The sequence below is a fragment of the Anoplopoma fimbria genome, chromosome 1 (assembly GCF_027596085.1).
Source record: "Anoplopoma fimbria isolate UVic2021 breed Golden Eagle Sablefish chromosome 1, Afim_UVic_2022, whole genome shotgun sequence".
NCBI lineage: Eukaryota > Metazoa > Chordata > Actinopteri > Perciformes > Anoplopomatidae > Anoplopoma > Anoplopoma fimbria.
The window spans coordinates 13847514-13861153 of record NC_072449.1 but is presented as its reverse complement, the minus strand read 5'-3'; the positions used below and the strand labels follow the sequence as shown (position 1 = coordinate 13861153).

At 39.7% G+C, this 13640-nt stretch overlaps 1 protein-coding gene across 1 annotated transcript; it reads left to right on the top strand.

The window, feature by feature from the left end:
- Positions 1 to 4137: 4137 nt before the first annotated feature.
- On the top strand, positions 4138 to 9077 carry LOC129113672 (dehydrogenase/reductase SDR family member 13-like). Its single transcript, XM_054626139.1, has 5 exons — positions 4138 to 4280; positions 5529 to 5647; positions 6050 to 6173; positions 7881 to 8207; positions 8818 to 9077. The coding sequence occupies exons 1-5, from the start codon at positions 4154 to 4156 to the stop codon at positions 9075 to 9077; spliced, it is 957 nt and encodes a 318-aa protein (XP_054482114.1). The 5' UTR covers positions 4138 to 4153.
- Positions 9078 to 13640: the final 4563 nt, after the last annotated feature.

The window sequence follows — 13640 nt, the reverse complement described above, 5'->3', positions numbered from 1 at the left end:
TAATCATTTAAGAAACTATTGTTTACTTTCCAGATTAATTATGAATTGTGACGTTAAAAATATGCACGCTCTGCCATTTCTCCTCTACTGTAATGTTTGTCACTAATCGCTGACCAAATACCAGCCCTGCCGCTTTCATCCTTTTATCCAAGGTGCTTGGGGGTTGTGCTACTGTTGCACCTGCCGTTACAACCAAATTCTGCATGCTGCACTGACGATGATGATTTAGTTATGGTAATTTAGCACTGAGCCTCACTGACTAAGCTAAACAAAGTCAAAACAAAGATAAATGGACCTTAAATCCCTATCTGTAGCTTTACTGCTCAATTTGTCTGTCAGTTTGGCTAACCTTTCATCTGGAAGTGAAATAGTCTGTGGGACAGATGGTAAAGCTTTGGATAATTCTGCACAAAAATGATTAACTTCTCCTCCTTATATTCACCATAGATTGATATTTACAGAAATAAAATATATCTGCCAGCTGTCATTGGTTGTCCCTATGTCACATGACATGCAGTGCATTCCCAAAGTTGAACTATTTTTATCTCAGGCTGCAGCTGGTCGTCTCCTGGGAATGCTTGCACACCGCCACAGCGTAGCTTGGTCATATAATATTGACAGCAATGGATTTCAGGGCACAGAAACATTACATGTGAACGGCCCCTTACAGAGACTTATCTCACATTCAAACAGTTTACATTTTCTTTGCAAGTTTCATATTGATTTCCGTGAGCAGGCTCAATGTAAACATAATAGGTGGTGCTGGAACATGAGTGTATTGATTAGGCTATTGATAATAGAATAATCAGAACATTGAACCTGGCGCCACAAGGGGACACTCTTGACAATCTGTAAAGTTTCCCTTGTCTCCCTTGTAGTCCTCCTAATCTAACAACAGCTGAGGGAGGTGTGTGTGGAGACAACAGTCATCTGTAGCATAGTGCTGAACTTTAAGCCCTCCCACCTTTTAGTGGTCCAATCATATGCAAAGGATGTGTTTGAAAATGTCTGGTGCAAACAAAACTGAACAGCAGCCGTGACAGCCAAGGACGAGACCGTCCGTGTTCAGGTGGTTTATCTTTAAAGCTGGAACCACACCAGGCTCAGGAACAGACCCCTGGTGGAAAGAAGGGTTCATTACACATGAAAAAAAAACAAGGATGTCATATTTTGGTCACCCACCTAGGCAAGTTCACTGTAATACAAGAACAAATATGTAAAAAAAAAAAAAAAAAGTTTATTTATTGGGATGCCACTATGGACCTTGTTTTGTTTGGGAAAACCAATAATGAAGATCACGATAAGTAAAGTTGAATTGAAATTTTGTATAATAGTGTTAACGAGTAACTTCAGTATTGTTAACTTGGACCCTATCCTTGCATGCTTTTGATATCTAAATGACTAAGGGGGACAATCATTTCTGAAATTGGTGCAGTATTGAGGGATGAAGCTGTAACCCGCAGAAACAAGCAGCATTGGCAACTGCACTGTGTCAATGTCACATTGCATATACTAAGTGCTTTTTTCCCCACAGATAGGCTAATAAAACCTTTTTCTTCACCTTTCGCTTGATCCGGTCGGTTTGTTTATGTGTCTCGCTCAAGGAGAGGCCTCGTTGTGAAATGTAATTATGGGGCAGCAACAGGTCCCACTCTTCACAGCATTCTTCCTCAGTGGTCATGGGGTCACAGCACCCACAGGAACACCACCAGTCTCCTGAGCTTTGCAGCCTCTTGGTAGCTGGTTCTTCTTCCTCTACCCCCTCTATCTCTCTTCTTAAATACAGGAGGCCATCCAATTGAAAGACCTCATCTATATGTGTTTGCACTCTTGTCTTTGGGAACATGCCCCCCCCCCTGCAAATTTCTGAATGAGACTTCTCCTTGAGCGAGACTCTTTCCATAATATCAGACACTTATAATAACGATCTAGTGGACTTAAATTGATTGCCAAACTATTCCGATGTGCAGTCAGTTTAGCAGCAGCACTCTCCCTCAATACAAAACTCTCTCAACCTACTCAAAGGCACAACCTGGTGGTGGAAGCCATACGAGTAACACATACACAAGCATCAATACTGTTTTGCATAAAATACTAAATTATGCAAAGTGGATCCTGGAAAACATGCTAGATCAGTACATCTTGGAATGTAAACATGTCCTGCATATAAATGAGCTTCAAATTGACATGTTAAGAGAATTAAATTATACTTAAAATAAATTGTGTGTTCCCTGATAACCAATACAAAACAGTTCACAGAAGGAATAACCTCCCAAAATAATGGCCTGCAGTCTGTTTAAGAGGTCAGTTTGATCTGGGCTCAGCTCTTTTACCTGTAGTTCCTACACCAAGTTCTCCTCTCAAACTGATCTCAGAGATATTTTATAGAGTTAAAGTTGGATCTTGAGTAGTGAACACACTTTCCATTCATGTACTTAAACAGCTCACTTGGGGCGACAAAATAATCACCCTTTTTAGGTTAGATTTGAGGATGCTGAGTGGCTAGATTTTATGTCACAAGTTCAAATCTTGAATCAGTAACTGGCTAAACTGCCTGGGGGGAATTCTCCATTGCCCCAAAGCTGAACTTAAAACATACAGAGACAGGCAGAGGGGACGTGAAGGAAAAGCATATATTTTGTGCAGAAGATTTTCTATCATATTTTACACATATTACAGGTCTTTGTTGTTATCACATCGAGGTGCTCTTTGGATCCTTCAGGTATATTTAATCTTGTTAAGGGCTCATTGTAATGGGTAGCATATGGTCTCAAAAAAGTATAAAATGAAATTATCCTTGAGAAAAAAGAATCCAAGGCACACTGTAGGCTTTGTGCAAAATGCCTGCTTTCTACATGTATTCCACCTGCAACCCCCGACATGAAGAGAACTCTGTTGTGAAGCTGGTAGATGACACAACAGTTTTATGTTCCTGGGAAACCGCATCACAAACAACCTGACATGGTACTCTCATTTCTCCATCTTCGTAAAAAAATTGCTACGGAATAAGTGGCTGGCGGGGGCCATCACAAGACCAACCTTAAGATCACCACCAGGGCCACAGAGTGTAACCAAACGGGAATGTTTAGGGAACATTCCAGGAGGGTTACCTTGTTTCTGCGAAAACGGTGTATACAATAAAAATGCTTTATGCAAAAACTGAAAGGATCAAAAATTAAATGTCATGTTAAAAGTGCCAAAAATGTTAACGTCCACGGTTCCACCGTCTGTGTCTCCACTGGCTGCCAGTAACAGGTCCCAAATGGCCTACAGTCAACACAATTTTCAGTTCAGCAGTGCTGTACTACACTTTTCGCTTTATACAGTGAACATGTTGTTGTATGGCCAACAGTTTTTGATTTAAACATCCAGTAGTTACAGGACAACATTATCATTCATTTGTAGTCATTTTTCTGTCCATGCATGATCAGTGTAAGTCCATCATTTGCTCTCCTTTATTCCTGTTTTGGTATACACCAACTTCTGAGAAATGGAGCTTAATGTGCCTGTCTGCTGTTTTTTGTACTGAAAACAAGGTTTAGGAGAGCGATTTGAGTCAATCAAAGGTTTGTGTCATATTATCTAAAAATAAAAATATTGATTAGTGCAACTTTAAGTTTTCTGATTAGATTTCTTATCGATATTGAAACACATATCCCCCTCCTGCTGCGTATGCCATCAGAATAATTTGAAAGATCCTACAATCTAATATAGATGTATATAAAATAATTAAATATGCATTCAAATTAAGAAGCAGCGAAAATAGCAGCCTTATGCCTACTTTTTGCAGGTCTGCAACTGCAGGTGGTGCTGCTTTCCTATTAGATCATACTGGGTGGGAGGAAGGGAAGGTTCACTCTTTTGCAAGACATTTTGGTTTCACACAGTGAAATTATGGCTAACCAGCCATGATGGCTAACCACAATATGGGCTGTATTATTTGATTTAGTTTTGAGCTTTACTTTATGTAGAGTGAAATTGAAATCTGTTATCCAAACTGTCTCAAACATATCTGTCGCCTGATAACTGAGCACAATGTCACGCCCAGGCCGGAAGTGGGTGTGCTCGTTTGAGGAAGTTTTCTTCAATAAATAAATTCCCTCTGACTTTCACAAGAGCAGCCAGTCTGGTGTGAGAAACTGGGGCTCCAACAATGTCTACCCTTCTGCTGGTAGTGGTAGTTGTCGTAGTGGTTGCCTACATTTTCCGTCATGTGGTGGTAAAGGGAAAGCGGTGCAGAAGCAAAAGAAAGCTGCACGGCAAAACTGTTATTGTGACCGGTAAGTAAAGGTTCTTTTCTTTATAGGCTTCTTTGAGTCCTGAGGGTGGTAGGTGTCATATCAACTGACTTTTTATTTCTATAGACAATTGATTGGATGTGTGCACTACTTCCAACAAATTGTGTATGAAGAAACATTTCCTAGCTTGATATAGACTGCAACTCTGTATGTAAACTAAACTTTATGGATATAAGTAAGGGGATGGAGCAAAGTCTCAGGCCAGGTTAATAACATAGACATTAAATCCTTGAATTATTAATCAGACAGTTACCCTCTAATATGGAGTTTCCATCACCAACCTTGACATGAGTAACAAAAGTACGCCTGTGAACAGTTTTTTAAAGATATATTTTAAAACAAGTCTTCATTTAAACACAATAATGACAATGGTAATAAAGAAAAGAGTTTTGGTTTATTCATTGGTGAAAAATCTCTGTGGCTTTATCACTACAAATTACTTATTTTCATTGCCCAAAGTCATTTGTTTCATAATTTAAAACATAAAATTGATTAGTGCAGCTTTAACAAATTTAGCTCAAACATGACTCCCTTGTGGGACCCTGTGTTATGGTTTCCATGGTGGACTCAAATGCAAGACACCAGGCAGTCAGATATATGAGCAAAAGGCAAGCTTTCAGACAGGCCACAGCGGGATGAAACACGCCTTGGGCTGCATTCATTAATGCATTCATTTATTCATTCATGCAGCAATTCATTTTTATAAGTATTGTATATTTTCCTCTATTCTTTCAGTTTCAACCCTGTTTTATCACTTTCTTCATATTGAGTCTTAATTAAAGGTTCGGATCAAGAGAGCTATATCCTGACTCACGTGTGATTGCTGTCTACTTGATGTTACAGCACCTCAACTCATTTATCCATTCTTTACCAAATAGAACATATGGTTATAGTTTGTTTTTGTAGTCTTTTGAGATGCCACACACTTTTCCTGTAATTGGTTGTCTTAATCTTGTGGCTGTGTCCTACTTCCCATAACCTGCCATATCTCTTAAATTCATTGCACACAATTTAGTCAACATCAACTCTGAGTGAACAGAATCTCATGGCAACAGGTCGGCTATTATTACATGATTAATTTAAATGAACAAAACTTCCATAATGCAAAAAAGACCATCAGTCTTGCAATAGGGTTAGGTATATTACACATCAAATGAAAGAAGTGACATCTGTATGTTGGACTTGTAATTAAAACATGGATCACCTGTCATTCCCAATTTTCAACTGCAGGCAGCAACACAGGCATTGGGATAACTACAGCCATAGATCTGGCCAAAAGAGGAGCCAGAGTGATTCTGGCCTGTCGCAGTAAGCAGAGAGGAGAGGCTGCCCTTGAGGAAGTCATGAGGGTTAGTACAAATCTACCATGCTCTGTTTCTTCTTCCAAGAAAAGGCTCTCTGTCCTAAATACCATGTCATGTAAGCTTATTGTTGCTTATAATGATATATTGAGGCAATAAAAGGTGTTTTGAGAAAGTGTGAGACACTGCAACCACGAGAGGTCCTTGAGCACGCAGCCATAACTGGCTGCCTAAAATGTTTGCTGCTGTAAAAGCCGGATTAGCTATGGATGGACATAGAGACGCTCACTCACTCACAGATACACCCACACAGGCACACACACGACTGATTGCATGATCCTGTTGGCAGAGATTATGATAATAACAAGTGTGTTCCAAAGTTTCCCAGGGCATCTTTATTTTATATTTAACTTCTCATTTAGTGGAAATACTGCTTAATTTCTACCACAGGAGAGTGGCAGTCATCAGGTGGTGTTCATGCCGTTGGATCTGGGGAGTCTCAAGTCTGTTTGTAGCTTTGCTGAGACCTTCCTGAAGTCAGAACCCAGACTGGACATCCTCATCAACAATGCAGGTTAGATGGTTCATTGCATCTTAATGCCATAAACCTGCACACCATCACAACTTTCATTTAGAGTTTTGCGTCCTTAGAAGTTTTATTTTAACAACAAATTCAAAGTTTACAGAAAGATAATTGTATTATTCCTAATAATAAAGGATAATTTAACATAGTATGATGTTGGCGGCAATTGTAAATGTTACAGGTTTGTTTCTGACAAAGGTAAGGTGAGATCCCTTTGATACGTTGGCATCCAGAGTATCAAAATATGGAAGATATGAAACATGAATTCAATATATAACATTGGAAATAGAATATAGGACCTTAGACCAAGTTGTAACGGGTGTGGATACTTCAACACTTGTAGAACCAAGATTCCTATTACTTCAAACTTAAGGACAGTTGAACATTGATTTACATTCACAAAATAATTGTCTGGAAAACTTAAAATGTGTACAAAAAAATGTATATCATTAGATGTATTTATGAATTATTTATTAACTAGGGGACTGCTTATAATCCAAATGCCATTCGTCACCAGACAAACACCATCTGACCAATAGCTTCTGTGTGGTCATGCCATGTTAAACAGTGAACCCTATAGAGCCCCTATGTGTTTGCATTCTTCACTGAGACAATCAGAAATCAAACAACTTTCAATTAAAGATCATTTACATTACATTACATTACAGTCATTTACAGGCGCTGTTATCCAAAGCAGTTTACAATAAGTGTATTCAACATAGGTATTCATCAGCTTTGGGAGGAAGACACGGTGCGAAATTAGGAGACAAAACAGAAAGATACAAGGGGATGGAGATGAGAGAGGAAGAGCAAGTACCTACCACTGTGCCCAGGATAGGATTACATTATGTCTCATACATACATACATACACCCGGACCTTCCTAATAAGCTCAGTTTTTAGACCTTGGTATTTCTAAAACCCTGCTTACAGCCATGTGTCCTTTCAAGTGTCGGACTTGACTTGCACTTTAATGCTGTCTGGAACGCAATATAATAAATAATCTATTACCCCTTTAAGTCGAGCTTGGTCATTATTTTTCTAGCATGCATTTATATCAGTGTTCCTGTGCAGTAAGGAGTTGTTCCAGACATTTTGAGTGTAATCACTTTCACTTTTGCGTTGATATAAAGTTGTTCAGATCATTTGGCCAAACTATTGACTTGTTTACAACCTGTCAAATCTTATCACCATTTGTGTTTTTTGACCTATTAAACTTTGTATAGCAATGTTTCCATGTTTTCGGAATTTTATGAATTACTTAAATATGTGCAGTGTTATCCAACTGATAGAATATAAGAACTAAGACCACGTTGTAATAAAGTAAAAGGATGCTTTAACTGAGCTTGCAGGTAATAGCTGCTGTAAATTGAGAGCCTGGGCACTGTGAAGAGTTAGATCAATTTTCAGGTTCTTAGTTTTTTCATGGCTGCTGGAGGATGGCAGTTTTTTGTTTTTTTTACTCTTCTGAACAGAATTGGGTCACAGCGAACTCCACAAGTAGGTAATGCAAGATATATAAGAAATGCAAGTTCTCTGGAATCAAGATTATGTGACTTTTCTTGTTACTCCATAATGTTTGCATATTCAAAGAATCATTATACTGTTCCACAGATATTAGATAGTTTAAAGCTTTGTTTGTTTTGATGTTGCCATTGTCTGGAAACAGGAATACACGTTCTCTGTGTTTTTGCTTCAGGTGTTGTCCTACAGGGTCGAACAGAGGACGGACTGGGGTTGATGTTTGGCGTCAACCACATTGGTCACTTCCTATTAACCAACCTGTTGCTGGAGCGGCTGAAGGAATGTGGACCTAGCAGAGTGGTCATCCTGTCATCTGTGGCACATCACTTTGGAAAAATAGATTTTGACTGCCTGAACACCCACAAAGCTCTGGGACTGGGGACCTCATTCATGGAGGTTTTGCAGATCTACAGCAGTAGTAAGCTGTGCAATGTCCTCTTCACCCATGAGCTGGCCAAGAGACTGCAGGGAACCAAGGTCACCTGCTACTGCCTCCATCCGGGTCAGTCGACAGAGTATACCACCATTCAAGTCACGCAAAGAAATGGGAAATAAGCTCTTTGAACAGGAAATTTTAGTACACTGGTTCCACACTGGTTAGCAGTTATTACGTTGAGGTGTACATTTTGGTCTAGTCTAGCAAAGCCAGTATGCGATTTGATGAAGTTTTAGCATGAGGGATGGAATGCGGGACTTACAAGCGTTGTCTGGAGAGGCTTTGATCCCTTCCAGAGGCTGCTGTACTGGCTGGAGGCTACTGGAATTTCAGAGCCATGGTCGGGGCCATAGATTCCAACTTGCACTAACCTCAGTCAGATAAAGGATCAATGAGTCAGGCAGACTAGACCCCTCTGCCCCTTCACTCTCTCTGCTACAAGCGGATAGAGAAAGGGTGTTGGCAGGTTAACAGGAGGGATGCATTTTGGTCATTTTGCTATCAAAGGGGATGACATCCCCCCTAAAATTGCCTACTGATCATGGCGATGAAGGTGAAAATATTTGTGGGCTTTGGGGCTTGTCTAAACAACATTTTTTTATTTAAATAACCCGTTATTTTTACAATAGCAGCTAATGATCAGCCAACTAAACTACATTATTGTATGTTTTTACAGGAGTGATCAACTCTGAGTTGGCAAGGAACACGGCTTCAGTAATGCAAATGATCCTCAAGCCTGTGAACTTGTTTTTCTTCAAAAACACCGTTCAGGGAGCCCAGACCACCCTGCACTGTGCTCTTGAGGAGGGGATCGAACCTCTCAGCGGACGTTACTTCTCCAACTGCACTGTGAGAGAAGTCTATGCTAAAGCCAAGGATGACGCTGCAGCAAAGAAGCTGTGGGAGCTCAGTGAGAGACTCTCTGGTCTTGCATAAAAAGCTTTCCATGAAATTCCTGATAATGGGTTTTTATTGTTCTGTTAAACATTAACAGGCAATATTAGGCAAGAAATGTAAGGTAAAGGTTTGCTCGTCTGACTGGACGCAAATTTCCCCGCTGCGGGACTAATAAAGGATTATCTTATCTTACTATCTTGGAGCTGCCATCAATTAACTTAAGATAAGATAAGATAAGATAATCCTTTATTAGTCCCGCAGCGGGGAAATTTGCAGGCTTACAGCAGCATAGAGTTAAAGTGCACACAAGAGACATAGTAAAGAAGACAAGATAAAAATAAAAATGAAAATAAAAAATAAAAATAAAATAAAAAAACAAGTATTATAAATAAGCAATAAAAACAGTAGAAAAACACAATAACTGAAATATAATATTTACAGACAGAAAAAAAAAACTATATTAACCATTATTGCACAGTGTTTTTATTGTCATGTGGTCTGCTGGGAGCAGAGCTGGTTGTGTAACCTGACAGCAGCAGGAAGGAAGGACCTGCGGTACCTCTCCTTCACACACCGGGGGTGAAGCAGCCGGTGGCTGAAGGAGCTGCACAGAGCTGCCAGGGCGTCCTGCATGGGGTGAGAGGTGTTGTTCATCAGGGATGACAGCTTGGCCATCACCCTCCTGTCTCCCACCACCTCCACCGTATCCAATGGACACCCCAGCACACTGCTGGCCTTCCTCACAAGTTTATTCAGTCTCTTCTTGTCTGCTGCTGAGATGCTGCTGCTCCAGCAGACCACTCCATAAAAGATGGCTGATGCCACCACGGAGTTGAAAAAAGTCCTCAGGAGTGCTCCCTGCACTCCAAAGGACCTCAGTCTCCTCAGCAGATAGAGTCTGCTCTGACCCTTTTTATACAGTGCATATAAGTAGCCATGTCTGTGATTAGATTGCATATTGAATGTATTACTCACAGATAAGGTAATAAGTGATTATATAACAGCTTGTTAAATTGTAATAAATCTCCAGATTTTAATTAGATTTATTGTAATGATTGATGCCAAATATAAATAAAAACATTATTATAATTGTTAACCCTCAAAATCATTTTATTCTTTTAAGCAATGGTTTTCTACATGAACACTCTAATTTGACATGAAAGATTTCTTGTTTCACTGATTTAGAGTTGCTAAGGTATGCTATAAAAAGGTGATGACAGGTATGTAACGTTGTTGCTAGTAGCAGATTTAATAAATCATAAGTAATTAATATCAGGATATGTAACTAGTTTAAACAACTCAATTATGATTTAGAAACCCTTAAATTGTACAAAAGAACGATGGTACTCGAACTTACCACCATTAATTTACCTATCAGAATTTGACATAGGACTTAAGTTGGACGCCACCCTATTTTGGAAAAATGGGGAAAACTTCAAAATGTGATATTATTCATTCTAATATTAATCTCAGGGTTGTTACGGAGTTCTTCTCAAGGTGTACAGTGATCTATTATTTCATATACACACAAATCTAATGATCAAGTTCTTTATAAATGAAATATTTATTAGACAAACTACATTACTAAACTACTAAACATAAAATAAACAGAATAAAGGGAAATAATAAAGAATAGAATGAAGAGTGAACAGAATAATGAATCACAACTAATGAAAAGGATTGAATGTGACCAGGTAGAATCAGTGACTCATACCATTGACTGATAAATTAACTTCATCGATTGACGTTTTACATTAAATTTAGTTCAAATGATTTAGGCACAGTTCAGCAGCTGAGAGTTCGAGAAGCACCAGGGTAGATTGGGATCTTTATATTAGTTTAAGTTAAATCTAATTTTGATATTTCGGTCTAGATTATTTTATGCAACTTAAATTTATTTGGCCTAGGAACATCAAACTCGTTTACATCTGAAAATGGTATTGTTTCACCTGACGGCTCTGATGGGCAGATTGGAGGTAAAGCTGCATGGAATGGTGGCTATTCCTCTGAAGGCCTAAGCATCTGGTGGGATGATTGTAGTTTCTTGAATCACACTCTTCCATCCCTCATTTAGTTGCAGTTGATTCTTCTTTCTCTGATGTCTTCGTAACCTGGTCTTCTTCTTCGTTCAGGTTCGTGTTAAACCGTTCTTCCTCGTCTTCATCTCTCTCAGCACGAGGCTGAGACGTCTTATCAATCGTTCCTTCGTAGCAGCAGGGGTCATTAGGGCATCTTTGCCAGTGTAAGAGTCGGTTGCTCTCAATAGTTGCTGGAATTAATCCTCAGCACGTTGGTGCATCACAGGTCGGAGCTGCATGGCACATTAGACGACACAGGAGGGCCGTAGTTCCAGGAACGAAATACCAGAGAAGAGGCAGAACCAGCGGAGCCAAGAGGGAGAGATCTGGCATGCAGGATTCAAAGTCATCAATCATATTTGTAGTATTTCAGAAACCAGGTGGAGGAAGGCACTTCTTCAGGTTCTTGCATCTCATATCAGCCTGTGAAGAGGTCTCTGCTCACAGGGCCTTCGGGCCTGCAGACGGACAGAGAGACCACCCTTCAGCGTCAACGTCCAGAGTTGTGGTCGTTTGGAAGACTAGAGAGAGAAGTCCTCTGATGTCTCCTTGCTTTATCTTCTTGAGAAAGGGGGGTAGTTCTATAGCCCCCTCCCATTTTAAAACTATATTGATTATTTCCTTTAACCTCACTTTATCGAATTAACACTCGTTACTTATAAAGTCATTTTAACTCTTTATTTTAACTTGGTGCTATCTCAGCTGAAGAATGATACCAAATTGTTTGATATAAATCACTGAATAAAACCTGATCAATTAAAGACAGAATTAATTAAACAATTACACAACATAGATAGACATTGTTATCATGACACAGACAGAGCTATGTAGACCTATATGCATAATAAACGAATGAATAACAGTAATCTCAACATTTCAGCACATTAGTGTGCTGTGTGAGAAACAAGAAAGAGGCAGGAGAATGGGGTCTGCTGGGACCCCTGTCGATAGGATGAGGGTGGGAGGAGGACAATATGAAGCCATGAAGGCTGGTGTCGTAGCACCAGCAAGAACTTCAATTTACTTTGACCAATGGCCACAACCAAACACATAACAAAGGCCTGACATACACAAAGCAAGCTTGGATGTTTATGAATATATAATGAATATCACTGTAATCACAGGAGCTTCAGTATGGTTCCATAGATCCTTTAGTCCACCAACGGGAACTTAATTTCAATTTCAATTTAATTTATTTTGTATAGCCCAAAATCCCAGATTTGCCTCAGAGGGCTTTACAAGGATTCAACATCCTCTGTACCAGGACCCTCACATAGGTACAGCAAAACTCCCCCCCCAAAAAAAAAATTAAATCCTTTAATGGGGAGAAAAAAGGGAAGAAACCTCAGGGAGAGCAGCAGAGGAGGGATCCATCTCCCAGGATGGACTGAAATGCAATAGATGTCATGTGTAGAATGTAAAACATTCAAAGCATTTGAAAAAAATGATGTACAAATCTGGAAAAAAATTAAGAGACCACTCCAAATTTTTCTTAAATCAGCATCTCTACGTGTATGGCAGCCATTCCATTCCAGTGTCTGTTGAATTCCAATACAGGTACACCTGATTCTACTTAATGAGGTACTGATTAGGTGATCACCTGAATCAAATCTTATTTAATGAAGAAAAGTATAAAAAACAGTGCTGTGGTCATCACTATCCTTTTGCAATAGCAGCAACAGTGCTAGTAGTACCTCAAAAGTAATTGGAATAAAAAAAGTGACTATTGACCATGCCAAAAGAGTAAAAAAGAAAAGTTTTGTGTGAGGAAAAGAAGGGTTAAATTCTGGTTTTACTGGCAGAGGGATACAGTGAGCGTCAGGTTCCTTCCATCCTTAAAATTTCAAAGACGGCGGTTCATAAGAACAAGGTCAAGCACAAGACATTAGGGACAACAAAGCTACAGACTGGCAGAGGACAAAAACGACTCTCTGCTCATTCGAATGTCACTCAACAACCGTAGGATGACATCAAGTGACCGCAAAGCTAGAAAAAAGCCCTTCATCACGAGAAGCAAAGAAGAGCCAGGCTGAGGTTTGCAAAAGACCACAAGGATTGGACCATAGAGGTCACAATGTCATTACCTTCCTGACTCCATTGATAGCTTTGCCAACACCTGGTCATCTAATGGTTAGACAGAGACCTGGAGAGGTTTGCACAGTGTCTTGCACCTACTGTGAAATTTGGTTGAGGGTCGTTGATGATCTGAGGGTGCTTCAGCAAGGCTGGAATCGGGCAGATTTGTCTTTGTGAAGGACGCATGAATCAAGCCAAGTTACCTATCCTTTTGCAGGAAGTGCTGCTTCCAGGACAATCAGATATGGCTAAGTGAATCTAAAAACCACGGACTGCAGTGTTTAGACAGTGGGAAGTGACAGGGGTCTTTGGGGGCCACTATATAGTGAAAATAATTTTGAACACTGAGAAGGTTACTGGTTCATCAACATTGGGACTTTGATAAGCCATTGACCCGTGACATAATTCCATGGCACCACATGACAATGATATAACATCAGCAACATAT

Excerpts from the sequence above, each read along its gene's own strand:
- LOC129113672 (XM_054626139.1), top strand. The coding sequence starts at position 4,154 with ATGTCTACCCTTCTGCTGGTAGTGGTAGTTGTCGTAGTGGTTGCCTAC. Across the intron at positions 4,281-5,528 it reads CAAAACTGTTATTGTGACCG|GCAGCAACACAGGCATTGGG; the intron begins GTAAGTAAAGGT and ends TTTCAACTGCAG. Across the intron at positions 8,208-8,817 it reads CTGCTACTGCCTCCATCCGG|GAGTGATCAACTCTGAGTTG; the intron begins GTCAGTCGACAG and ends ATGTTTTTACAG.